Source organism: Aspergillus piperis, assembly GCF_003184755.1.
Source record: "Aspergillus piperis CBS 112811 unplaced genomic scaffold BO85scaffold_25, whole genome shotgun sequence".
NCBI classification, from domain to species: Eukaryota; Fungi; Ascomycota; class Eurotiomycetes; order Eurotiales; family Aspergillaceae; genus Aspergillus; species Aspergillus piperis.
In genome coordinates, this window is record NW_020291615.1 from 280,044 (window position 1) to 306,720 (window position 26,677).

At 52.1% G+C, this 26,677-nt stretch overlaps 8 protein-coding genes across 8 annotated transcripts; 2 read left to right on the forward strand and 6 right to left on the reverse strand.

The window, feature by feature from the left end:
* Positions 1-632: 632 nt before the first annotated feature.
* BO85DRAFT_160801 (putative cyclin) lies at positions 633-2,604 on the reverse strand. The gene has a single exon (XM_025654232.1). The coding sequence runs from the start codon at positions 2,467-2,469 to the stop codon at positions 811-813; it is 1,659 nt and encodes a 552-aa protein (XP_025511164.1). The 5' UTR covers positions 2,470-2,604; the 3' UTR covers positions 633-810.
* Positions 2,605-3,343: 739 nt separating this feature from the next.
* Positions 3,344-5,019, reverse strand: BO85DRAFT_160821 (ELL-associated factor). Its single transcript, XM_025654234.1, has one exon. The coding sequence runs from the start codon at positions 4,729-4,731 to the stop codon at positions 3,403-3,405; it is 1,329 nt and encodes a 442-aa protein (XP_025511165.1). The 5' UTR covers positions 4,732-5,019; the 3' UTR covers positions 3,344-3,402.
* On the reverse strand, positions 5,020-6,966 carry BO85DRAFT_160820 (Dor1-like family protein). The gene has a single exon (XM_025654233.1). It carries the CDS (start codon positions 6,812-6,814, stop codon positions 5,309-5,311), a length of 1,506 nt encoding a protein of 501 aa, XP_025511166.1. The 5' UTR covers positions 6,815-6,966; the 3' UTR covers positions 5,020-5,308.
* A 416-nt stretch (positions 6,967-7,382) lies between these two features.
* On the forward strand, positions 7,383-9,897 carry BO85DRAFT_453336 (acid phosphatase DET1). The gene is made up of 2 exons (XM_025661028.1): positions 7,383-7,654; positions 7,715-9,897. Exons 1-2 carry the CDS (start codon positions 7,640-7,642, stop codon positions 9,560-9,562), a joined length of 1,863 nt encoding a protein of 620 aa, XP_025511167.1. The 5' UTR covers positions 7,383-7,639; the 3' UTR covers positions 9,563-9,897.
* Positions 9,898-11,496: 1,599 nt separating this feature from the next.
* Positions 11,497-12,915, reverse strand: BO85DRAFT_463218 (putative cyclin-like protein (Clg1); the record flags this gene model as incomplete). Its single annotated transcript, XM_025661907.1, has 1 exon — positions 11,497-12,915. One exon carries the CDS (start codon positions 12,913-12,915, stop codon positions 11,497-11,499), a length of 1,419 nt encoding a protein of 472 aa, XP_025511168.1.
* Positions 12,916-19,862: 6,947 nt separating this feature from the next.
* On the reverse strand, positions 19,863-23,608 carry BO85DRAFT_160832 (forkhead domain protein). Its single transcript, XM_025654235.1, has one exon. It carries the CDS (start codon positions 23,369-23,371, stop codon positions 20,042-20,044), a length of 3,330 nt encoding a protein of 1,109 aa, XP_025511169.1. The 5' UTR covers positions 23,372-23,608; the 3' UTR covers positions 19,863-20,041.
* Positions 23,609-23,754: 146 nt separating this feature from the next.
* Positions 23,755-24,882, forward strand: BO85DRAFT_453339 (uncharacterized protein). The gene is made up of 2 exons (XM_025661029.1): positions 23,755-24,421; positions 24,584-24,882. Exons 1-2 carry the CDS (start codon positions 23,905-23,907, stop codon positions 24,868-24,870), a joined length of 804 nt encoding a protein of 267 aa, XP_025511170.1. The 5' UTR covers positions 23,755-23,904; the 3' UTR covers positions 24,871-24,882.
* A 559-nt stretch (positions 24,883-25,441) lies between these two features.
* Positions 25,442-26,677, reverse strand: BO85DRAFT_442522 (cyclic nucleotide-binding domain-containing protein; the record flags this gene model as incomplete). The annotated part of the gene is made up of 1 exon (XM_025658843.1): positions 25,442-26,677. The coding sequence occupies one exon, from the start codon at positions 26,675-26,677 to the stop codon at positions 25,442-25,444; it is 1,236 nt and encodes a 411-aa protein (XP_025511171.1).

Consider the following 26,677-nt stretch of genomic DNA (forward strand, 5'->3'; position numbering starts at 1 on the left):
TGGCTTCGACAGGGGAGCGATGTGGCCATAACGGGGTGCCCATTGGCTGGTTCAACTGACGTTGACGGACGGGCCGCTCGAAAGTTTCTCGTTCGCCCGAAGAAAGAAGATGATGGCAAGAGGGTTTTGTTGGCTGGGTGGCCAAGCCGACATTCTCTCCATGAACTTTGATTCTCAAGACGCAGGGCGAGTCGTGATGTCAAGCATTCCCAACAGCACATAAGAGAGTCCAGTGGGCGCTGCTGGGATTCAGCCAGCCACGGCGGACAAAGAATCCGGCCGGTATGTCTCCTGCCAAATGCCAAAAGTCCACCTGCAGTATTGCTTGACTCGCCTTGGGTTGTCGGAGCCATCCCATTGGGACCTTGACGGCAAGTCCGGCTGCAAGGGGGTTGTTGCGCAACCATGGTTGCTCCCCTGTCATAGGCCAGCCCTCCGGAGATGGAAATTGTGATCAAGGGCTTCTGTCCACGATGATCGCTCTAAATTCAACGGTAGAAGATATAGATTAACTACAGATCTGGCGTATTTCCTGGGGCTTAATCCTACCCCCTTATCATTCCCCATCTTTGTCAAGAGTTTATTTCATCTTCGTCCCCTCGTCTCTCTGTGTCTCTGTATGTCTCTCTCACTCTGTGGAGGTGTTCGTGCCCTTGCAGATGCGCTCAGCCTCCCAGTCCTCATCGGAGGATAATGAGGAATGTGTCGGGTGGATTTTCCGACGCCCCCGGCTGAAATAAGTTATGTATGGAGGTGTCAGGCCCCACCTTTCATGAATGGGCTCGTTCGTCTCATTCAAAGGTGAAACCATCATAGCTCGCCCTCCTCGCTGCCACCTCCCTCGTCCTCTGGTTCCGGAGCCTGAGGCGGCTCGGGTTGCGACGGCGGACAGGATTCTTCTTCCGGAGGTGGCGGCGGCGGGAGATGCTGAGGTGGTGGATGTGGATGGGCATCCTCCTGCGACGGTAGCTGGCCTCCTGTGGACATGGACGGTCGTCGTCGTCGCCCCGAGTCGGTCTCAGCCTCCCAATCGCCCCGATGCCGTTCCTGAGGTCGTCGTTCCGCCCTGCCAGGCCCACCGCCCTGGGTGGACATGTTCTGTTGCACGATCTCGTCAATCCGTTGCTGAATCGGATCGACAGGTGGCCCTGGAGGCCCACCACCGGGCCGGCTGCCGCTGTCCCGTCGAGGGTAAGGCCGGGGAGGCGGTGGTAAGGGATGCGTATGTCTGGTCGCAGGGATTGGGTGCGAATGATGTGCTGGAGGAGGGTGCCCGTTCGCAGAAGGGCGGTCGTGGGAGAAGGCCGGCCCGCCGCTGGGGAGAGGCGCCTTTGGAATACGAGATGACGGGACTCGGTCAGCCGATGCTCCTACTGAGTCCCTCCGGGGTCGTTTTGGGGATGGGGCCCCGTTCTGCGTCGCTGGCCCTGCCTCTAACAGGGGGATCGAGTCGGCCAAAGGGCGTGGGGGCTTCGTTTCATCGTCGGGGTCCCGCGAGCGCTTCCGACCGTTGACAGTGTCTGCCTCATGCCCGGAATCGATGGGGCGTGTCGTGTTGTCCGCCGGGCCATCCACGCGCGGGATCCTGGTCTTCTCAGTACCCTCGTCTGTGCTGATGGGGTTGGTCAAGTAGTACAGGCCGTTTCGATGCGCGGCATTATTCTCATACAGCTTTGCCATGCGCATACACGCGCGACGCACCTGGGTCAAGTCCACCTCGAGCTGTTCCCACCACGGCCGGCCCAGCACATCGTCTTCAAAACCAATGTCACAGTGCTGGGCCGCCGCGTATAGTGCGGCGGCCGCAATGATGCGGGCGGTAAACTGCAGGCACAGCACCGTGTATCCGGAATCGTTGACGAAGGCCCATGCGACGTTACGGAGAGGCTTGTTGTCTTGCATGCGGAAGAAGCAGATGAAGTCATAGAGGATGCGATACGGTTGCTCGAGCTGCAGATCGAAGCACAGCGCTTCCAATAGAACATCCTCGTGCACCAGAATGGTATCGCGCCAGCGCCAAAACTCCTTAGACTGTTCATCCACCACCATGTTCGGCTGCTTCTGTCCCACCCGGCAGCATGCTACCACCAACTCCTTCATCCGCCGTACGTTCTCTTCCACCTTTGTAGCCAGAAACAAAGCCGCCGCGGCTGTCGTGTAAGGGTGAATGCCCGGTCGTTGAGGTAAGTCGACCATACTGTGTCGCATATAGAATCGGTGCAAATAAACGGCGGCCGTTGCGAGCGTAAGTTGCGGTAGCTTCAGCATGATTCCTACCTGGTTAATAAAATTGACACCTTTGCTGCGGCTCATATGCTCGGCCTCCAGAGCCATGCCATCTAGCTGCGATGGCGTCCTTGTAAGCTCCTCATCGGTGAAGATCCAATGCGCTTGGGTTGCAAGGAGGACGGGATTCGACGGGGCAGGAACCGGCGGGAGTTCGGAAGGATGGGCTGCGGAAGACGCCATCGGGGACAGCGGAAGCGGAAGCGATGAACTTGGAGCTTTGGGTCTTGGGAGGCGAGCTGTGTGAGAGATTTTACTATCCCCAGCGAACTTGGGAAGAAAGCAAAACTGCCAGTGAGAACAGAGGAAGGCCTAGGAGCTCGCGTCGACCCGGGGCCGAAGTGAAAGAGACAAGAGGGATCCAATCCACTCAGACGAACTGATCGCGCACAAAGGGCCAGCTGGGACCAGCGCAGTGAAACAGCCTCCTGCTTGTCTGTAGTTTGTCCTACTTTAGTTCCGATCACCCAGAGTCCTGAGATACCGAGGCGTGTTAATCATCGCGGGAGAGGCCACTGCATCGCATGCATCGGAAGCCGGTGATTCGGGGAAGCCAATCGCACCCACAGGATGTCCGGACCAGGTGAGAAGGAGGATTGGGAAGTCACAGTTGTCAGAAAAGCCGGTGGAGACGGCAGAAGATTCGAAACTAGAGGGAGAGGAGGGCGATGGGAGACAGCTAGCTTTGAGTGCAACAGAGAGAGAGAGCAAGAGGAAGAGAAGAGAGACTCCTTTCTCACTTGGGACTTTCCTTTTCCTTTTGCTGTGGCACTTTTCGGCGACTGACCGCCCAGCCAATGACCGCCGGCTTTTCGGATCATCCCGTTGTTCCGGGCCCCAGGGATCGTCGCTTCGCTTTTCGGAGAGATTCACATATATATTTTTGGCGTATTATCATTATCGTTATCATGGTCATTATTAGTGTTATTGTCATTGTTATTGCTGTTATCATATTATACGACGAAGTTCCCTGGTATTCTGAACCTTGCCCGTGGTTAAAACTCCGAATGGCGCCTTGCTTTGCTGGTATATACGCAAACACGGGGGAACCATGCCCCCAAAGAGAAATACGAGAGATATTAGCAAACATGCTACATAGTAGACTCTTCCATCCCCTTATTCCTCCTCACTGACTTCGCTCTCATCCTCACTGGCCATATGATACTGCTGCGACACCGCCTGCGTTGATACAGGCTGGCTCCGGTCGTCTTCCTGTACATCCTCCTCAAACGCCGCCTCCATCTCCGCCGCGAGGGGATCATCATCAACCTCCAACTCCTCCTCATCCAACCCGGGCTCCAGATTTAGGCCGCTCGAGGCCACCGGCGCTCCTCCGTGGCCAGCCGGAGAGGGAAGCCGTAGGTCCTCAATGTCCTCATCCTCCTCCTGCTCCTCGTCCTCATCCCGATGCCCTTCTTCATCCGCCGGGGTGTTGTTCGAAGAGAAGTATGCGGGATTGACCCGGAAGGGACGAGCAGGCGGCGGAGAGCCCATATCAATGATGAGATCGCCGTCGATGATGATATTCGAGCCCGGTGATGGAACTGCCTTTTGAGAAGAGACAGCACCCAGGCCCGTGTCGGACGGCGAGGAATCAAATGTCTCCACCAAAGGCTCCTCCTCGACCTCTGCCTTCCGCTCCTCCCTTGGCTGCACAGGACGGGGCGGAGACCTGGGCCGTGGCCGAGCAGCCGCCGGTTTAGGAGGCTTGACCCCGTCTGGCTTCTTCTTCTTTGCGTTTACGGGCTTCGTCCGGCTCTCCGGGGGTGGTTGAGGGCTAGGAATGGATCTGGTAGCGGACATCAACGGAGTATCGAGCTTGCTGGTGTAGGAGGGAGGTTCTGGTGTCTTGTCCGAGCCCGACTTGTCATCGTCCGCATTCTCCTTGGGGAGGAAGTGTCGGTAGTCATAGGGATTGCTGTCGTCAGCAGGGCCATCATCATTACCGCTGGCATTGTCCATGCCCCGGTCATCACCCGACCCATGGTCCTCTTCCTGCAAAGTGCGTAGCTGCTCATATTGCTCTAGCACTTGCTTCTGGGATTTGGCCGGAGCAGACCGGAGGTTGAAGTTCAGCTGCGTTGAAACCGGCTCCAAGACAAACACTTTCCGCGCTGCGTCAAAGACTAGCACCAAATTATGTTCCCCAGCATCCGAGACAGCTTGTGTTGGGTCGACACTGCCTTGGTATGAATAGGTCAGGACATTATCAGCGTTGGGCGCTTTATCGGTGATTGTGAGGTTGTAGCGATCGCGGGACTGTCGGGCTCGGGTGATGCGTTGCCGTGCGGTCGCTGATTTGGTCTTATAGTTATATTGGATATTGACCAGCTGCGACTGTGGCGAGCTGGATTTACCATTGAGTCGATCACCCAGCACGATGGGATACTCAGCCTGTTTGGTCGGGTCGATCAACCCGCCGGTAGACAAAGCGGGGGCCGCCATCCAGACGAGGTGCAGGATCAGGGTTAGAGAGAGGATGTATTGCAGAGAAACGGCCGCTATTCTTCAGATAGCTTTGGTGCACGCTTTCAGAGAGAAATCTTCATTGCTGAGAAGAATGCGGTGTCTAAAACGCCAGCAGGCCCTGTACGCAAGGGAGAACGTCACACAGCAGCAGCGGCGGCGGCAATCGAAGGGGCCAATGCGACCGGCAAGCCAGCACCGATCATGAAGCAACGGCTGTGTCGACGCACTAAGAAACAAGGGATGTATATATATAAGGGAAAGTTCTGAAATATCCCCAGGAAAAGATACAGAGATAAATGGGGAAAAGTAGACCAAGGATGTTGCCGAAAGCAAGTCTTGAGGGAGAAGGAGAGGTGAGGAGGGAGGATGAGATGAGATGACGGCCGGACCAGCAACCCGGGCGGAGGCCTTGCTCCATTCGGTTAGTGCCGCCCGGGGAGGCCCGAACTTCCCCTTTTGAAAGGGACGAGCCAAAGCAAATGCCGTCTCCAAGAATAGCACTTTGCACAGCCTGTGGAAGAAGTGGTGAAAGATTCTTTAGGGCATCTACCACTCAAATATCTCCTTGCGTAGGCAAGGCTTGTCGCGACGAATGTCCTTTGGCCGAGGACCCGGGAGTTGCACCTCCTGTCAGCTGCTCTAAGCGTCCTGCCAAGGCTCTGTGTTTCCGAGTCACTTCCTCCCATTCATAAGCCAAGTCATCGTCATCGGCATCGTCGTCCTCTTGCTCCTCATCCGCTGCCTCGCTGAGCTCGGTCAGAATCATGCCAAAATCACCCCCTAGTCGACCCAAGCTGGCAGCACAGTACAAGACCTGGGTCAGGAGACTCTCTCGGGAGCTTTTATCCCGGACATTGGGGAGATAGGTGCGCAAGGTGTCCGTCAACAGTTGTATTAGGTGCATTGGGAAGGTAGCAAGTGCCGGTGGAAGACACTGGAGTGGATCCTCTGGGTGAGAGGGTCGCGATGCCGCAGCTTTGATCCGCGCATCGATGCCCCGTAAGCCGGTCACGGCGAGCTCTGACTCCGATTGATCTGGAGTGAAGATGTTTTTGTAGAGAGAGACGATTGCAAAGCTCTGCTCGCGAAAGATCTCGATATACCGTTTCAGATACTTCTCCGTCTGGTGTCCTTCGGACCAGGTCTCCGTCGCCCCATTCTTCTTGTCTGTGTTTGGAGCCCTGCGCTGTGTCTCCTGATCGGCCAGCTCCCGTAGAGGATCCAGAGCTTCTAGCATCGTGATCAAATTCGCCAGCCTGCAGATCAGGAAAATAGCCCCCAATGCGCCCTCCGCCGCAGCCGGTGATCCTTCGTGGTGGAGGTTATCCAGTTCTGGTGCCACCCTACGCAGCCAACCCACCGTCCTCATAGCAGCTGCTAGTCGCAAGTTCTGTGCCCGAAGACCTGCAATCAGATTCGACGTCATGTCCTTCATAGCATCCTCAGCCTGGGAGACTACATCTTTGATGAGCGGGGAATCGGGATAGAGTGTCTGTAACCGCTTGATATGCGCGTACAGATCCAATGCCGTAGAATACGTCGTGGAGACCGAGCTGCCTGTCGTTGCCGAATTAGCGGCCGCGGAAGAGACAGCTGTTGCGAGCAGCGTGGGGAGCTCGAGGATATCGGACAACCGGTCGACATTCCGCGCCAGCTGCATCACCTTCTTCCGTTGCTCCAGAGCGACATTCTCCGCTGCTCGGCTGTATTTGGACGAGAATCGGACTGCCTCTTCATCGAGTTTCGGGACCGCATCTCGCAGTTGCTGTGCGTTCCGGGCCAACTGGGGGATGGACGCGCGGAGATTGGACAGGCCATCTGCGGAGGTGACAAAGGTCTTGTGGGAGCGATTTGACAGAGCTTGCAGCGACAGAAGGGTAGAATGAGAGGACTGAGTTAGGGATTGAGGTTCCGTGGATTGTAATGCTTGGAGGGAGAGCGTAGGGAGACGATTCAGGTATTGTGCGGTGGTTGTATCGCGATCCGGATCGGAGAGGGCGGTGGCAGCCTTCGTCGAGGCCAGATGAGGGGCTAGAAGATCATATAGATAATCGGCCATCGTGAGAGTCGGCTTCTTCGTTGCTGAGAGCCGGGATGGTCGGCAATGGAGGGTAAAGGGGAGCGTGGAAGCGGGCGATGATGAGCAGGAGGGCGAAACAAGGCCAGATTTAGCTGTGCCGAACTACTTACTACTGCTCCGTACGGCGGCCTCGGCGACAACTGGCGAAGGGCCATCCCTCTCTTTTTTTTTCTGGGAAAGCTAGGTGCTAGATATTATATTAGGGTGGCATATGAGGAGGTACATCATTGTTGTTGGTACTACTACAATCCATTCTATCAAGTACAGCTTATCATGGTCCCTAAGGAACGGGGCTTCCTAAACTACTACAATGTGAGGAGAGAGAGATGCTATGGAAGGATGTACTCTTTTGATTACGGGCAGGTAATCGAGATGGTAATACGTGATACCAAACGGTAACAAACCCGACCAGCGCCGACTGACATCATGCGCTGTGCTAACCTGATCGGGCGATTTCTAGATGCCTGGGGCCAATAGCAGTGCTGGATTTGGCAATTCTCCCCTACTCCGCAATCATCTCTCCTCTTTTCTCTCCTCCTTTCGAGTCCCAAGTCACTGACTCGCCTCATCCCTCTTTCATTTCTTCTTCTTCTCGCGGTCGCTTCCTCTATCCCGTTACTTCATCTTGCTGGCTTGTGTGTTTTGTGCTTCAGTGACCTGATCGCTAGCCTACATATATACATCAGGTCGTTATCGCGGTGGGCCTGTCTTACTGATCTAACATCGTAGCGCTTGCTTTTTCCCCTCAACCCCACTTCCACCCAACTACTTCTGCATGCAACAGTAGATGTCTAGTAAGTAATCATGGGCAAGCCGCGGGTCAGTTATTCCTCCCCCCGAAACTATCACTGTTTTCAGTACAATGTCTCACTCTGGCAGATGATCATCTTGATCCGCCATGCCCAATCGGAAGGAAACAAGAACCGAGAAATCCATCAGACTATCCCCGACCACCGAGTGAAACTCACCCCCGAAGGACACCGTCAGGCGCAGGAAGCTGGCTCCCGTCTGCGTACCCTTCTACGACCGGATGATACCATTCATTTCTTCACCTCCCCATACCGTCGCACCCGAGAGACAACGGAGGGTATCCTGCAGTCCCTGTCCTCAGATTCTCCAGCCCCGTCCCCTTTCCCAAGACATACCATCAAGGTCTACGAGGAACCCCGGCTGCGGGAGCAGGACTTCGGGAACTTCCAACCATGTTCAGCCGAAATGGAGCGTATGTGGCTCGAAAGGGCAGACTATGGTCACTTCTTCTACCGAATCCCCAACGGTGAATCTGCTGCCGACGCCTACGACCGCGTCAGTGGGTTCAACGAGTCGCTGTGGCGTCTGTTCGGAGAGGACGACTTCGCCAGTGTCTGCGTGCTCGTCACGCATGGATTGATGACGCGGGTTTTCCTCATGAAATGGTACCATTGGAGTGTGGAATACTTCGAAGATCTCCGCAACATCAATCACTGCGAATTCGTCATTCTGAAACTCAACCCAGACAACGGGAAATACGTCCTACAAAATCAGCTACGTACCTGGTCCGACCTGCGGAAGGAGAAAGAGGAAGAGCGGCAGCGTGAGCGGGCAGCCAAAGGACTGGATCCAGTGCAGCCAGCACCACCAGAGACGTCAGTCCCTATTCGTCGCAAATGGGGTGGTTGTCCTGATGGATGCAATCACGGCGTCCGAAGACGAAGCTCTCTACGTACGCCTCGTGCACACAACGCAGACCATCCAAAGCATCAACATGACCCTCAGTCGAAGGAGACAACAGCACACAGCGCTACTCACAACCACAGATCTCACGGGAACCAAAACGGCCACCCAAGACCAGTCCCGGCTGGAACGGGGACAGCCACTCCGGTAAACCAGCAGATGCTCAGAGCCCCGGAGCCAGCTTTGGGAGATCGTTCTATCGATGCAAGGCCTCTTGAAAGGACCCTGCCTTCCCCAGCTCCGCAATACGAGTTCGAAGGTGTACAGCTTGAAACCACGTCCACCTCTCGAGCAACTTTCCCGACACCCGTTGCATCCACCACAACTATCAGTCACCTGAGCCAACCAACCTCAAATCCCAGCCCGATACCCCGCCGCCCCGGCCTCGCCCATCTCCACCGTGACAGCGAAGACCACCTCCTCCATCCCCCGAATTGCAACTACGCTTACATCCATCTCGTTGGCCGCGACGGCGGCGGTTCCATGAGCGGCGCAAACAGCCTCGCCCCGTCGGAGGACGAACGCGAAGAGAAGCTTCGCCCCAGCATGCACGCTTATACCCATAACCACAAACAGACTCACTCCCGCCCTAAACCGACCCCCTCTGCCCATCAAGTTAGACCATCTCAAGATCTAGATAACGACGGCGATGACGAAAGCAGTTCCAAGCAGGCTGCGCGACCCCGACGTACCCGATCCCACAGCCACCATGTCCGAAACCCTCCGGGCCTAGCACGCCAAACCCTGAGCAAGCAAGTCGCCAACGCCCTCAACCAGGATCGAGCAGGCCAAGACAGATTAGATGATGAACCTCTCCCCACAGATCCTCCAATTTCGAAAGCCGAGAACCAGCAAGTGGACGAACATAATCGTGAAGACAGTCATTACGATGATCACGATCATGAACACTATCACCATCACGGCGACGACGAAGAAGACGATTACAACGACGAAGACGCCTCTTTCGAAGCTGAAAGAAAACACGACCAGAGCATAAGGGGGAGTGTATACTAGCACAGGACTACGGGCAAATTCTTTTTTTCTTCTATCTTCTATACCCATATACAAGCAAACATACAAGACAATCAACCTGCCTACCCTACCAACCTCACATCACCGCCGTACACAGACCCCGTACATATCACCTTCTAACCCCATTTATACTCGTGTAATTATGACCTAGATTTCCTCCATGATGTACAACCCAACCCCCAACATCTATTCAATGAATGAATGAACACGCACATCGACAGATACCGATACCCCAGGGCAATCAATCAATCAACCAATCAATTCAATAAGTTCCAATTATCCTAATACTACATACATACATACTATCTCATTGTTCCCTCTCGTGCTAGTTTATTTACTTTATTCTCGCATTAGATTCACGATAATAAGGTTCTAGTCAAATCTGTACTTGCATTTCGATTACGGTTCTTTTGTTTTTACACTTTTAAATCGACTACTCACTATCTACAGAGAATAAAGGATAGATAGATAGATGTCAATACGATTTTGTCATCGTTATGGGTATCATTGTGAGTTTTTATTTTGTGCTTCGCTATGAAATAGAAGTTCATTAACAACATCTTTGTGTTTCGTTTCTTTGCAAGGTTTGGAATGTTAGTGAGAACGACTAGTTAGTTCAGAGATCAATGGAAAGTACACCTTCCTTCACATGGGGGCAAGATGAAAGAAAAGAAATGTTAGACAGGGTTTTACATATACATAGTAGTTACTTAGAAGGAATAATGGAGAGCAGTATATATCAAATGGGATCCCTGTGCTTTTTTTGTAAGGGAAGCTCGAAATGTCTTTGTCCCATATTTCTTGTGAATGATAATAGAAAAGTAGTGAAAGAATCTAACTTACATTCAGGGAATGAGCAGTGAGAAAGAATAAAAAAGGAAGCCACACAAGAGGGTGTTATAATCACCGGGAGGGGAATAAGACAAGACAAAGAGTAAATGTAAAACAAGGGGCATAAGGGGAGTATCACTTTTCAAATGCCTCACCAATGGTTTGAGGGTCGGGCGGAATAAACAAACATGCAAAATGGAAAAGGTCATCGAAGGTAAATCGAACAAATAAAGGTAATGTTACAACCGAGAGCGCACCCCCACAAACACGAAGCTGCAGTAATGTACTCTGGTCGCATCACGAAACGTAAAAAAGGATCTGTCGACCGGAACAGATGAGTATGAGAAAGAAGAGAAAAAGAAACAGATTAAAGGCAACCGAACAAAAAAAGACAAGGTATTAACGCCACGGGACTCAAGTGGAGCGTGCGTGAGAAGAAAGCCAAATGTACCAACTTGACAAGTGTCAAGGAACACAACACAATCTATGAGTAGCAGTCGCCAGATGAAATGCCCAAATCCAGAGAAAATGAGGAAAGATCGAACAGGTCAAAGAGGGAGGATGGAGAAGGCAACGGCGAAGCACAGGCGAAAACGCAGAGAGAAACAATCGTAATTGTCGTGACATCTGACTCCAGAGCTTCAGCGCAAGGAATCTCTTGGAAGAACTTTTCGACACGATGAGAGGAGTGTTTCGTAAGAAACAAGTCGTATCGAGATAGGAAAGCGAAAGGCAAAGAAAAGAAGAAAAGAAGACAGTGTCACATCGTGCAGGAAATGCGCAACCGGTCGGACACTTTTTTTGGGAGTTTTTGCTTTTCGGAAAGCATAAAAGACAAAAAGAATCGGAGGAAAAAGGCGACCGATGGTACTTTTCAGCGAAACACAGACGTAACCGAAACTGACCAAAGAAAACGGGTAGTCATGCAGAAACACGAAGGAAACACGGTATCATCAGTAATAACGGAAAGAGACAAACAAGGACAACCTGGACAGGTCTAGAACGAAGTGAAGAACAGGATCGAAGGAAACACGTTTCTCCAGTGGACTCTGTCAGAGAGATGATTAGATGGCCGCAGCCCCTGACTAACCAGCCACGATCGGTTGCATCGAGCCAAACGGGTTCGCACACATGTAGTGCTCCATATGCTTGGCACAATACAGGCAACCACAGGATGACCCGTGGCCCGTCCACACGCTCTGCGCGAAAGGTAACGCATATGCGGGGGTGTGGTGGTAGGACGGAGGCTGGGAGCGAGGGGCCGGTGGAATGTACTGCTGGGGCGGAGGAACCCAGGTACGCGAGTATGGCGGGGGAGGCTGCGTGTACCACGGCCCAGCTGCGTAGTAGTCCGGAGTGTTCGGTCCCGTGTGAGGTGCAGAGGGCGGCGAATACTCCGACGCGGCAGGGTTCAGCCACGAGGTTTCATAGCTAGTACTGCGCTGGTACTGGGGTGGGATCGGCCCTTCGGGCGAGAGCAAAGGCTTCGACACGCGGTGGCTGCGGGAGACATTCGTGTCGATGGGAGCCAAAGCATGGCGGGACTCTTGCGCCCGAGCAACGGTCTTGGTACGCCAGGTTTCCCAGTGAGACAACCATGACGCAAAGCCATCCTGTTGATCGTAGATCCGGTCGTGAATCTTCCACTCGAAGGCAAACAGCCAGTCAAGCTCCATCGAGTTCAGCTCGCTCACAGGGATGTTGCTAACTTCAGCCCAAGACTTGTTCTGGAAGGTGTTGTCGTCCAAGAACTTGCTTCCCAGAAGGAGGGCCACGGTGAGCATGCGGTAGACCTGGCCACTGCCGGTGTGGAACACCTTGGTGGAAGAAAGCATGCGCATCCTGCTGGCTAGGTAGTAGAGTCCCAGAAGGATGGTGGAGCTCGGGAGGCGAGTGGATGACAAAATCTGGTAGACGTATTTCCGGAACTGAGGGGGGACCGACGATCCTGGGTAGACGCTTCGCGCTAAGTCAATATCTGCTAGGTTGATCTTGGTGATGTACAAAGCATACATTCCCTGGGCCATCTCAGCCACAAAGTCGGACATCTGGTCCATCTCATAATCCAAGTGGGCGGCGACACCTCCAGTGGCCTTTTCCTCCTTGCGCTGGGGTTCGGGCTGCACCATCATCTCTTGGCGTCGGTATTGGGGCGGGATGGCACTCTCCATCGGGGGCAACTGAACGTTGTTGCGGATGGGAGGCAAGACGTTGGCGGTACCCAGAGGACCGAACATGGGCTGGTTGAGCGCGGAGTGAGCGGCGACCATATCCCGGCCATTGCGGACGCCCAGAGCGGACTGCGAGTTCAAGGGCTTGGAGTAGCAGGTCGACTGGGAGTACTGCTCAATGAAATCACAGCCGTTCTGGGGGTAGCGAGGCGGGAATGCGGCCGAGGGACCGAGGAGATAAAAGGGTTGGTCGTGTTCCATCCTGCCACCGCTCAAGATATGGGGAGGAGTAGGAGGAAGGCCCTGGAGGCCGGGAGCGAAGAAAGACGGCATAATGAAAAGAAAAGAAAAAGCAAAAGAACCAGTTCAGAGCGGGAAGGTAGACGGTCTGAGGCTGTAACAACGGACAAGATCCCGAGTCAGCAAATTGGGTTTCAATGGGACGAAGGGCAATCCCAAAGAGCAAATTGAGTGAAACACCAAGTAAAACACAAGATACGAACCGTCTACACGTTCGCCACGCCCTGATCCTGGGGGGTAGAGCAAATGCTCAACGAGCCGCGGCTCTAGATAATTTCGTAGTGAATGCTTCTTAGTTGAATAACATGGAGGAACAATTCCACGGCACGAATGTCGAAAGGAGCGGACGGAGCGGTCGCGACTAAGATGTCTCTTCGGGAAGTTCTTCCTTGCCGGGGAGGAGCGGTCCTGTAGCGGCACGAGTCTGGTGATCCCTTTCTTGGTTTTTTTACTTCCGGTGTTGTAAGGCGGGCAATTGATCGAACACGAGGCTGTCGAGGACGGAGGCGAAAAGGGACGGAGTTTGACGGTAACCACCGGAGACGCGTGGGGACGCTCAACAATGAATAGCAAGCAGCAAAGGATGATGTAGTGGAGGGAGGCAACAGGCGAGAGACGTTGAGATTCTTTTCTTTTTTTCTCCTTTCTTCTTTTTTTATAATTTTGTGTAGGTCAAGGATGAGAGAAAAAAAAGTTAGAGCAAAACAAGTTCTCGCGTTTGGTGGGAATTAGCCCCGATCCACAGCGACAACGACACTTAGTGAAAAGCTCGTTGGGGTATAAGGGAGGAGAAGATGGAGAGAGCAAAGGGGGGGAGAGGGGATTGAGGAAGGTAAAGTTGCAAGAGCAAAAAGCGAAGATGGTGAGAGAAGGTGTAGAGAGGAGGGGGGAAGAGGATTGGAGAAGTAGGTTAGAGAAGGGGAAGAGGGAGAGGGGGGAGTGAGTGGGAGGATGGAGAAGAGAAGAGAGACGGAGAACGAGAGAGGTGGAAAGGCAAGGCGAGAGAGAGCCACAAGCCAAAGCAGGAGACCCGACGAGAAAAAACGAAGGGGAGAGCGGCTGCTTAGTGGTCCGAGGTGTCAGAGAGAGTCTAGTCTAGTGAGGGTTGAGGAGGTGACGATCCCCGGCTCACTTCTTCTTCGCTGCTCTTCTGACTAACGAGTAACACCAATACACCCTCTGGTTGTCTCTCTGGTCTCTCTGTGTCGTGTCTGGCTAGGTTGGGGCTGTATAGTATTCGAGTCGTGATCCTTCACAACATCCACTGGGTTCCCTGCCATTGATTATGTAGCCTTCTCTGCCTGTTCACCATACTGTGCTCTGTTCTACCTATCCGAGCAATGGATGGGATATTCCCTTTCTATTCCTTTTCCCTGTTCTATTCTCATTGTTATACTGTAACTTTAAACAGTAAAAAAAAAAAAAAAGATAACTACATTGTAAAGTAACCTATGCCCCCTACCCATTACCCATCCTTTTTTTTTGGTTATTTTAATTATCATTAATATTATTTTTTTATCTCCTGTCCATGATCCTCCCGGCAAGTCCTCCGTTAGGGGAACGAGACCATCGGAATGGACCCATGGCCAGGTCAGTCAGTGTAAGGGAAATGTATCAGGTTTAACAGCAATTAAATTTCCCTCGAGAATATTTTTAATCTTTTCCCCCCCAAAGTGAATAAAAATCGTAGCCAAAATTTACATCATTAATATTAAACATTATTATTAAGATCAGTGGCATCGGTGGCATCTGCCTATGAGGGAATGAGGCAAAAAAGGATTTCTCTTCCTTTATTATGACGCAGACCAGGTACCGATTTGAATCGCAACCACCACGATCGAAAGGGAAAGGGAGGAAGTTACCAGAACGATCGTAGTGATGAATGGGGACAGGGTACACACCACTGTCAGACCAAACAGAATCCCAGCCGCAACACCCGAGTGAAGCAGTCCCAAGTAACTACTAGACTAGTAACATCCTTAGTAGTTGAGTTACCTACGGCTTTCCACGGAGTACACCTCATGGGGTTGGAGGGTTGTTTAGAGTTTTCAGAGTTTTCCCTACTATTTTCCATTAGAGCCCAGCTAGAGGAGAGGGGGAGTACCCAGTGATGATGATGGAACAGCCGTCCTTGGGAGAGGGTGGAGGAGTTGACTAAGGCAGGTTTAGGATGAAAGAGGGAACCTGAAATCAAAAACAAAAACAAAAAAAAAAAAAAAAAAAAAGGAATAAATTATATTAAAAAGAGGAAGGGAAGGATGAAGGAAGAAAGGGCAGAGGAGAGGGAAATAGGAAATAATCATAAAAGATAAATAAAAAAAAACAAAAAAGATAAAAAAGAAAAGAGAAGGTCAGAGGGAAAGGAAAGGAAAAAAAAAAAAAGAGGGGACCAACCAGCCGACCAGTAATAAGTGGCCGACTGACCAAACCGCCTCCACCGTAACGCTGCCGAACGGCCAGGTTACTTCAATCTCAGACCCAGCTTTTCTCTCCAACTTTTCTCTCGCCCATGAAAAGACCCGCGGCCAGAACGGAAAGAGAAGCCCGGGTCCATGGTTGAGGAGTGCTTACTCACCCTCAACAACAAGCAATCTTAATATAGCATCTTGCACGGGTAGCGATATGAATCCATCGTCTATTCCCTTGAATTGTACTGGATTGTTGGTTGACTGAGGCATCAATTTAAAAGTCCCAAATGTATCTCATCTCAATCAGTCAGTCATCAGGTGCAATACGAGCAAATGGTCATGTTACTGGGTGGATAGTAAATTAAGTGTCAGATGGCATGGGCGGGAAATGCTTCAAATCCAGCACCGGACAGGACGGCCGGGAGTCAAAAGTAAGTCAAGTAGGCACTCTGACTGCAACTCCATCCAATAATCGACTGCACGACCTGCGTCGTCGGCAGAGACAGACAGACAGAGAGGCAGAGGCAGAGAGAGGCAGGCCAGCCAGCCGGACGGGACCAGACCAAAAACCCCTGGGGCGGGAGAACTCCGGCCGGTCAGACTGTTTAGGACTGGTACTTACGTAGTGTGTCTTGTCTACCTACTGGCAGTTTTCACTCCCCTTTAACTAAGGGGGTCAGCGAGCAGTTCGTGGTGACCGTTAGATTAGCGGCTAAGAAGGGGGGAGAAAGAAAGGAAAGGAAAAATCCTCGAATCCACTTTGGTTACTACTACTGTACTGAATAGTCTTGTCTTGACTAGGGAAAGATTATTAATTCCTTTCCCGAGTAACTAATAACGGAGTAAGTGGTAAGTACAGTAGCCTTGGTTATCTATTCTAGATTCTACTCGGTAGATTTGATAGTTTACAAAGTGTATCTAATAGTAAGTAAGTTACCAATGATACCATTCATTAAAGTGATGCAGGCGCAAAAAGTGACGAATTGACCCAATCAATCCCCGGCAGGCAATCGTCATTCCCTTCATTGGCTGCAGCCGGTGGGCAAATAGGGGAGTGGAACAGGAGGCAGTGCGAAAGCTGCGATTTGCCTATCGTTCACCAGACAAGAGGAATGAATGGGAATGGGGGGGTGGAGGCAAATGCAACTGCAAGAAGCCCAAGGCGTCACACAGAAAGGTTGAAAGTGGACATGACTGACTGACTGATTTGATGATGATCAATTTTAGTTGCAAGTTGAGGAGAAAAATAAGAGCAAGTACATTACTTGGTAGGATTGAAAAGTGACAGGCGGTGTCTTACAGGCTCCGTAATGTTAGTGCTCTGAACACTTTCAACTGTGGGTGGACAGCGCTAGTGGGAGGACCTCGAACTGCTTCGACAAATGGGTGGGACGTGCGCCCCCGTGCTAATTTAGAAAGAAAAAAAGAAAAAATTCCAAGAGGGAAAATAAGAAAAAAAAAAAAGGGTAAGGGGAGAAAAACGTGTCTGAGTGGTACATGGGACTAGTCGGTCTGTGGCTTGGCTTATTGCAGGAGGCGAGTGATATAATCATCTGGGAAGATTATTTATAGCCAGTGAGAGAGGGAACCTGGCCTGGGAAAGGAACAATGGAAGGAAGCAACTAAGTAGACTAGATAGGCATCATCAGTTATTTTTTCACTTGTTACTAACTACCATGTATGTATGCGACTAGAGAAGCACAGATGCAGCAGGAGCGACAGTGGCAATGCCGTCAGTCAGTCAATCAGTCGCCCTCGAGAGGGCCAGCCAGGGCTTTGGACTTTCCTGTCAAGGCGGAGTCCCATGCCACCCACCAACCCTCAGAGGAGAGCCAATCCGAGAGGCGGACAGCCTCATTTTGAACTTGAAAAGTATAAGCGCAATGACACAACAGGCAGACACAGGGAGAGAGAGACAGAGAATAAGTTACTACGGAGTACTACTATCTATCTGTACACTGTAAGTCACCACACATGCAGAACACAGGACAAGGACATTGCACCTACATCATCATCATCATCCTCATCATACACATCCTCACTTATCGTCATTATCATCAGCATCATCAGGTGGCTGAGTAAACCAACATTCCATGCCTACATTCCGCGGTTGCTAGAACAACAGGCTGGTCTACGTAAGGTCGATGCCTGAGAAGAGGCACCTTACAGTGATTTCAATTCCTACTGGTTTCTCGGATCAGGTGCAACTTCCAGTTTTGAGGCTGTTGCGATTCCTTCTGGGCTGAGAGGGACAGAGTGACTCACCGACCGTCAGGAAGGATGGGGCAATCCAATCAGCATATGATCAGGCCGGAGTATTTTGGAGCCTGCTCGTTGATTACTTTGTACCTCACGATAGAGGTATACACTGCCTACTATGGAAGGTTACTACTTACGAGTAATAGAGACTGGCAATAGCCGATAGTAAACCGGTATATCCCTCACGATGGAGGGTTTCTTCTCCTCACTCTCTCCTGTGAACCCCGCAGGCACGGAATATACAACACGCCTGTGTATATGCGCGTCTCCCACAGCAACCTACAACCATTCGCAGCCCCCTTCATCTTATCAAATTTGATACCCAATCATCCCCGATCCCCAAGCGCGGTACCTACATCCCATCCCATCCCCCCTCAGGATGGATGAATGACCCGAGTGAGTGATCACTACAATCATCAATCTCTTCCCTACTATGTTTCACAATCCCCCCAACCACCAGAATAATGAATAATATCAATGTCTCACTTACAACAAAACAACCAATGAATACAATTTATTATAATCATATAATAAAAGTTATGCCAACCGAACCGAATCGAAACAAATCAAGTCATTGAGAGGTTCAGTCAGGTACCAAGGATATATTCCCACAATCCCAGCCACACAGACTTCAGTACTACAGCTGAACCTGCACCAAGCAAGATCCAGTAACACCAAGTGGGGTCCTCCATACACAGTACTTACTCTCAACTCCCCAAGCACACACTTGCATCCACCATCGAACCTACCAACCTCCATCATCGCTGCCCGATCTATTTGCCCCTCCCTCCTTCCCCCCTTTGAACTAAAGATGCACACTCACATAATAATGATGGAATGAATTATGATGATGATGATTGATAGCCGATATTCAACCTCATGCATTCTATTACTGATACCCAGTTCAGTCACACCAACCCACTCACCTGCCCAATAAACACCACCAACCTACCTAAATACCTACCCAATAACCACCCACCGAACACCACTTAGACACTCAGATAGATCACAATAACCATCCCCAATCCATCCATCCATCCAACAACCGACAGTCTACATATACATACATACATGACATCCTACATACATACATGAATGACACCCCGCATAAACAATAAACAAATAATATCGCAATGATAGCGACAGCACTACCAGCCATCCATCCATACAGATAGAATAGAAAGAAATTGACATACGGATGAATGGAAAAAACAAAATAATTAATGCACACGACCGGCCCGGTGACATCCCTCCCTACTTAGTAGTCATGGATAATATTTATATTCCTGCAGTGCATCATCACGGGTGAATCCGGTCATCGGGTCAATAACTTAACCTTTCTCTTCTCTTCTCTTTTCTTATTATTATTGTTCCGATAGGGTAGGTATGTATGTATGTATGTTCACAGGTACTATAGCTATGCAGTTGATACTAATAGATAATAGATAATATATAATATATTAGGTGCAAAAGTCTAAATATAATTACAAACCCCCGCTGTTCCGGTCGGAAGTAAGAAAGGAAGAAAGAAAGGAAAAAGTATTAAGGAAAGAGTCGGATGAAGATAGTAGTAGTAGTAGTAGTAGTAGTAGTAGTAGTAGTAGTGGGGGAGGGGTAATTCGATAATACTACTTACTTCCTCCGGACTACGGGAGTTCGTTAACTTACTTGTTTCCCCCCTTCATGACGGTACTACATATAACTTACAAATTAAGTCTACAGAATTGATAATCATCAAATAATCAAGCCCCCATCGTATAGCGACATCCCCATTTCGTATGATAAATTGTTTTTGTTTTGAATTCTATGCAAATAAACTCCAGCTGCTTTTTTGATGTAATTTTAGATATAACGAAAAGTTGGACAAAAAGTGATTTTTTTTCTTCCGATTCTCGGAAAAGGAAGAAAAGAGAACCCCATCCCATCACAGGGGGAGAGGGAGGGGGTGGGGTAGGGTGGGGAGCAAGTGTCAATGCAAGAAAGAAAAGAAAAGAGAAACTTGCCCGGCGCTTATAATCCATGCAAGTCCGGGATGTCGCGGACGTGGAAGAGACAAAACAGGATAAGCAAGTAATAAAAAAGAGAACAAATACTTTGGAAAATGGACCCTCGGTCCAGAACGGAGGGGATATCATCGAGAAGCAACTGCAGTGGCGGGTGAGGAAAGACAAAAACACAACCCACTCAAGAGACGCAAATGGAAATAGCAATGGAAAAATGTAGTAGTAGTAGTGAGTCAGTCAAAATAGCCCCAGAAACAGAAATGGATAATAACAATCGGACTCCGTTTCAATATCATGAAAGATAAAGACCAGTTATGTGATCGCGCGCGCATGTTTTTGTAACCCAGATCACAGATCTCCTAACACCGGCCCGGTCTCCATGTGGTAGATGTATGTTCGTAAGCATAAAAGCAAATCCCAAGTCGTAAATTCGTCATCCCAGTTTGAATCCTATTCCCGCTTGCAAACAGTCGCCTCTTGTTGGGCTGACTATTCGTCCTTTAGGCTACCGATCAGATTGCGAAGCGCATCTAGAATGACTGCTTCGTCCTTCGGTTCGCCGCCGGGGAACGAACTATCGGTGGCATTGCCGAGAACACGAGCTCGGGCACTCTTGAGCACCTCCCGGATGTAGTTCTTGTCCTCGTAGTCTTCCATCAGGACCGCTTCAAAGTCGTCAATCGCCTTGCTGGCCCGCTCATTGAACGACGACGCCTCCGAGTTGTCCATTGGGCCCGGCCCAGGGTCGTGACCCATGCCCATGTTCGGCGGAGGATGCTGCATAGGTGGACCTGGGGGCGGCGGTGGAGGATGATGGCCTTGATGTGGCGGTGCATTCATCGGCGGCATGGACGGTGGGTTAGGCGGAGGATAAGGTGACTGGTGCTGTGGTTGGGGTGGCATTGGCTGCGTCTGTTGCGACTGCTGCAGCTGAACCAGCTGCGGCGGCGGGTCCGAGGCATAAGGCGAGGTATAAGTGGAGGGTGTGGACTGCGCAAAAGCAGGTGGAAGGTTGTTGCGGAGCGGACTCGGTATCGGGAAGGGTGTAGAGGCAGCAGCTGGAGCAGGAGGCGGATAGGGACTGGAATGGTGAGGTGTAGGAGTAGGATTGGGGGCAGGAGCTGGGGGAGGAGGAGGAGGTGCATAAGGATTGGGAGGCATAGAGGGAAATTGGAAGTGCGGATTGGCCATCCCAGGTTGTCCATGCTGATTGCCATAGGATGGGTTCAGCTGAGGCATATACTGGGGAGTAGCTGCCGGTGCAGACGGAGGCTGCGACGCCGGCGGAGGAGGCGACGGGCGTCGCTTCTTTTCCTTCTCAACCGATGCCCCTGGGCGGAGCTGCCACGACCATCCTTTGCCATCACGCTCTGCATGCATGAAGAGATGGCTGTTGCCATTGAGGTTATGTCGCACACTAGACGTCCAGCCTTCGGTTTCACACTTGAATCGGAAATACGGGTATTTCAGCTTCAGCGCGCGGTAAATCTGCTTGAGCGTCATCGGAGTACCAGCCTCAGTGAGGGCATCAAAGATAAGCACGGCATAATTGTATGGTGGTTTGGCCAGATCCTCCGGTGTGTAGGCGGATTCGGGAGGGTAGTTGGGCGATGGTGAGCGAGAGGGCTTGCGCTTCTTGACTGGAGGTGCCTTGATGAACTCCTCCGGGCGATGTTCCATGGGAAACTGGCCGCCCTCGGTTGAGGGTAGTGGAAAGTCCATGGGCGTACCATCAGGCTTCTTCCTCTTCGTGTACTTGCGCTTCTCCGGCTTGGAATTAGGCGACTCCGCACCAACTGATTCTTTGGGTGGTGCCGTAGCACCACTGGTTGGTGCTGGTGCCTTTCCAGCTTTGGGACGGTTCATGGGCGGAGGAGTGACGCCTCCATTGGCCTCGCGCTTCGCCGCCAACTTCTGTTCTCTTGCCAGTTCGGCTCGCTCGCGTTTGGACATGATGCCGTCCTTAGGCGGCCGTCCAGGACCACGACGCCGAACAGGCTGCTGATTGGGATCTCCGGAGCCTTCAACGGACTGCACTGGTCGCGACGGATCAGGTTCAGCCCGGGTCTTGAGAATGATCTTCGTGGTCTTCGGCGTCTCCTTTGTCTCCGAGCCATCAGATGCGCGCTTCGGAGCTGGCGTTTCGTTCTCGGCCGTGGTTGAAGCCTGAGCATTCTCGTCTTCGGCCGTAAATGGTTCTTCCACTCTATCTGCTCCAGTTTCGCCAATTGGCACGTCGGGAAGCAGGAAGCGGATGCGGACGCCTCCTATTTGGATATAATCGCCACTATGTAGGGGTCTTACTTGCCCCGGTGATAGCCAATCCGCGCCGATAAAAGCGCCATTTCTTCCCATAACCTCCATTTCGAAAAGGTTTCGGTCAAAGTTGTATGCAATTTTGACATGTTTACGTGAAATCCCTCGATGCCCGGCAGCACTACCGTCGACCGTCGCTGGGGGATGAATAGGGATCGTTGGACACGCATCCGGCGAAGGAAGTAAAGCCAAAGCATCCACTGGCTTCGCATCGCCGTTCTCTTCGTTCAAGGACTGCATTGCAAGTGCATTGTAATCGGTAGTCGATTGCAATTGGGCCGGAGTCGCATGCAACGGAGCCGATTCAGCGTGGGAAGACACAGACGAGCGACGACTGAGATGGTGTGGTAAATGAGGCGGAATATCGGGATCAAACCCCATAATACCACCGCGGTCACTGACCACACTTCCCAAGATGCCACTGCCCTCATGTTTCACGCGGTTGGGCGTATGCGACGTGTTGCCACCGCTCGAACTCTTAGCCCGGGAAGTCCTCATTGCCTGACGGACCTGGATTTCGCGCTGATGCGCCGCCCGGGCCGCTCGTACATCACGTCCAAGAATGAAGGAGTATGTATTGCAGTAAAAGTGACCGTCATCGAACTCTAGCTTCGCAAATGCCTGGATTCGGGGCTCCGATCCCGCGACCGAGCCAGCGATATCGTGAGACAAATGCCCACCAGAATAGCCAAGGGCGGAAAGATCAGCGCTTTGAGAGAGGTAGGCGGCGGTAAGCATCTCATTCTGCTGAAGGGCTTCAAACGGGGTCTTCGGAGCGGCGGTGATATCGAAGGAGGAAAAAAGGTCGGGATGGTCTAAACTCGCTTTGGAGAACAGTAACGGATCCGTCAAGCCTTCTACAGCATCTGATGCCTTTATTGACATACTATCGCCATGATCTGGGTTCGAAAAAGATAAATCGGTATGTTGTTCGGGGTTTTTCTCGTCTTGTTGGTGAGGAGCCAGCGATTCAGTCGATTCCGGCGGATATTGATCCGCGCCTCCATTGGTCGAATCTGCAGGGGCAGCCGGGGGTTCGGAGGTCGATTCGAAGTGCCATTGACTCTTTACATCCTGATCGTTATTTTGGGACGGCTCGGCCCCGTCTTGGGCTTGCGGCATTGGATGATCCTCAGACTCCAGCCCGTCGGCCGAGACCTGGTTCCCGAGGAGTTGAGCCAGGAGCGCGCTGGCGGCCGATTGACGACGCATATCGGACTGGGCTTCTGGAGGAGCGGACGCGGAGGGGGCAGAATCGTGGTCGCCGGGTTCGGATTTGACCATGGGGGTGGTTGAGGACAGGGTAGACAGGCCATTGGGAGGAGAGTCGGGGGCAGAATCGTGCAGAGGGCGGATTGCGGAGTCGCTGGGCGGGGAGGGGTGCGGTTGGTCGTCGTGTTGCTGCTGGGAGCGGGCGTAGTCGTACACGGACGACATATTTGGAGCAGCATCTGGCGGACGATGGCCCACCGCAGACGCTGTCATGGTCTGCGACGACGACATGACCGGCGGGCAGGTCTTGAGGGCGGAGGGGGATTGGAGAAGGACGACGGGCTGGGAGAGGAGGAGGAGGAGGAGCAGAAGTCGAGGGCGGTGAGGCTGAGGCCCCCGTCCTCCTCGCCCTGTGACTGGCTGGGCCCGTCACGCCCCGGTCGGTTTTTCATAAATTTTCTGCCAGATTGTGACGGTATTTTTGGCATACTTCTATGCAGACGCAGCAATCTTACTGTACCCGCATGGTTATTACCACCCGGGAACGTATCACGGGCCTTGATTCACTGTTTCCGTACCTGAACTTGACCCCATACTATACCACTCACTAGTAAAGTAACTTACCTGGGAACTTTTTTTTTTACTCCCCATCTCGGACCGACAGATCAGACCAGACCGACCTGCATAGTACTTCACGACTACGTTCTAGTTAGTCACTCCTACTTACTACTGACTCATTATCCATCTGTCCAACTATCTATCTCCTCACCGACTCTCACTCCCATCACCACACACATCACCACCCCCATATCTCCACAAAAAGAATGCCCAAAAAGACATCCAACTCCAAGCAGCGGCAGCAGCCCCCCTCATCCACCCCCAAATCCCATCTCCAAAAACACCAGCAGCAGCGGCAGCAACCCCCCAACTGGCCCCCTCTCCGCCCACTCATCCCCTCCACGTCTCTGACCCTCGACCCTCTCGTCCCCGACCAAATCTACCTCATCCGGAACTTCTTCCCCTCGACGCTCTGCAAAACCTACACTTCATTCCTGGCCTCTTTGCCACTGACCACCACACCCGGCAAACCCAAAAAGGGCGATGCAGTGCGAGTCAATGATCGGTTTCAGATCCAAGATGAGGGGTTCGCGGAGGGTCTTTGGTCGGGGACGGCGTTGAAGGAGATGATTCTGAATGCGGGGGGAGATGGTGAAGATGAAGATGAAGAAGAGGAAGCAGTGACGAGAGACATGAAAGATATCTGGGGCGGGGAACCCATTGGGCTGAATGGGAATATCCGTATATATCGGTATTCGAAGGGGCAGTTCTTCGATAAACATTGTGAGTCTATCCTATCCCCTCTGCCCTTTTATCCTTCTTTCTTTCAAAATTATGGTATTTCGGGGGTAGAGGTGGGAAAAGGCTCTGGTTGTAGAAGGATGTTTCGTAGTCAACTCCTAGTCAAAAGTAAATTCAGTATGCTGATAGCTGCTCCTACCGTAGATGACGATTCCAATGCTATCACTTTCTCCTCGCCCGGTCGTCCGCCCCGTGCGGCCCGCACCACTTGGACGCTTCTTATCTACTTGACGAGCTGTGAGGGAGGGGAAACCGTCTTCTATCCAGAGGCGACCCGGTCCAATCGCAATCCGGAGCCTGTGTCGGTGGCTCCGGTGCCGGGGATGGCGCTGCTGCATCGGCATGGAGATCGGTGTATGTTGCATGAGGGGAAGGAGGTGCGGGAGGGGGAGAAGTGGGTGTTGAGGAGTGATTTGGTGGTTGCACGATGATCTACAAAGGGCTTAGCTATCATTACAATTTACAGATACAGAGTCTGCTGCTTTTGAAGGCTATGCTGTATTATAAATATCATCTTACGCATCCTATCGACACTGTCAAGCACTTGTCGTACATGTCAACCATATATGTATCCTTCGTAGCCAATGAGCTATTATAAACATAGAAACGGCAAAAGACAGGAATAACCCAGGTGGTTTATCAATGACACACGCGTCCGATCGCAGCGAACGAAGTGAGCAGTCTGGTGGCTGCGGCTTCCTGCGCGACTCGGCCATGAATATAACCCGTGTATGAACAGTCCAGAGACATACACAACCCCCCGCGATGCCGATAGTAAAACACGACCCAAATGTTTCGCCGATGAATAGGGGATCCTTTTTTTCAGCCATCTGTCGTAGATCTCAAGACCAACAGGTTTCCCCGATTGGTCCGTCCAACCAAGAGCATAGATAGGCGAAATTAACGACACAAGAAAGAGATAGAAAAGTCACCACATTGTCCCACACAAAACTCCCTCCCTCTTCGCCAAGAATTTCGTGTATTTATGACCCATTACGCCTCTCAAGCGGGCACAGGTTTAGATTCATATTCCGCTCGTCGCATGATATCTTCCACAGGGCCGAGTAAGCGCTTGAAGCCATCCCGGCCCAGTTTCGCCACTTTCACCTCTGTCTTGGCCACGATGCTTGCGGCCCGTGGCTTGTCGTCCAACAAGGCTAGCTCACCAAAGTAGTCGCCGCGCTTGTAGGACTTCACAGGGCCCTCCACACCATTCTTGAAGGCCTCCGCCTCCCCGGATTCGAGAAGGTAGAAGGCATCACCTGGATCGCCCTCGTTAATGATCGTAGAGCCAGCAGGATATTTGATGGCGTCCAGAGCATCGGCGATCTTGGCACGCTCATACGGCTTCAGGCTGGACAGCAGCGGCACCTCCTCGAGGAATGCCTCGTACATGCGACGGCGCTGGAAGGCCGAGTCCATGAGGATCCGGCGGAAAGTGATGCGGTCCAAGGCCCAGAGGGTGCTCTTCGGGTCCACCGACACAACGGTGGCCGCGCGAGGCGCATTGTACATGAGAGCCAGCTCTCCAAACGAGCCTCCAGGTCCAACCGAACCGACTTTGTTGCCCATGCCCTCCGGACCGGGTTGCACAGAGCCCGACGGGTGGATCATGAAGTCAAAGTGGCCATTCTCTACGATGTAAAAGTAGTCTCCAGCATCACCCTGGCTGATGACCTTGATACCCTTGGCGGGGATAGGCTTCTCCACCAGGGCATCGAGCACACTCTTGAACTGGTCATCATCGAGGTGCGAGAAGAGGAAGTTGCTGCTGACCGCGGTCTTCAGCCGAGCCAGCTGCTCCTCTGATTTCTCATGATACGGGGGAGTCCAGCTATCTGAGCCAGCCGAGGTCGGGTTCAGTGACTCTGCAGAAACCGATGTCCGGCGGCCCAGCGCGTAGTTATTGGGGAATCCCTGATTCGCGGCGCCCGTGGGGCGGATGTCTTCTGGAGGGAACTCGTCGGCACCCTCCTCGTCCTCCTCTCTGGGCCCATTGTCGAAGGGACTCCTGTTGAAACGAATTGGACCGCTGTTATCGCCATAACCACCACCAAAGAAGGGGCTGCCGGTCGACGAGGATGCGGCAGCGGCGTTGGCAGATCGAAAAGTGGGATCGGTTGGTGACGTCACCTCGTATTCGTCCTCCTCGGAGATCTTCTGAAAAGCAGCGGCTTTGTCGTCTTTTGTGCCCACCCGGAGGGGTTGTTGGGCGCTGGGGAATGCACTCTCAGCCAT

Bases quoted from the DNA above. Each gene is read 5' to 3' on its own strand.
- BO85DRAFT_160801 (XM_025654232.1), bottom strand. From the start codon at position 2,469: ATGGCGTCTTCCGCAGCCCATCCTTCCGAACTCCCGCCGGTTCCTGCC.
- BO85DRAFT_160821 (XM_025654234.1), bottom strand. From the start codon at position 4,731: ATGGCGGCCCCCGCTTTGTCTACCGGCGGGTTGATCGACCCGACCAAA.
- BO85DRAFT_160820 (XM_025654233.1), bottom strand. From the start codon at position 6,814: ATGGCCGATTATCTATATGATCTTCTAGCCCCTCATCTGGCCTCGACG.
- BO85DRAFT_160832 (XM_025654235.1), bottom strand. From the start codon at position 23,371: ATGTCGTCGTCGCAGACCATGACAGCGTCTGCGGTGGGCCATCGTCCG.
- BO85DRAFT_453339 (XM_025661029.1), top strand. From the start codon at position 23,905: ATGCCCAAAAAGACATCCAACTCCAAGCAGCGGCAGCAGCCCCCCTCA. The intron at 24,422-24,583 runs GTGAGTCTATCC...CTCCTACCGTAG, and splicing joins GCAGTTCTTCGATAAACATT to ATGACGATTCCAATGCTATC.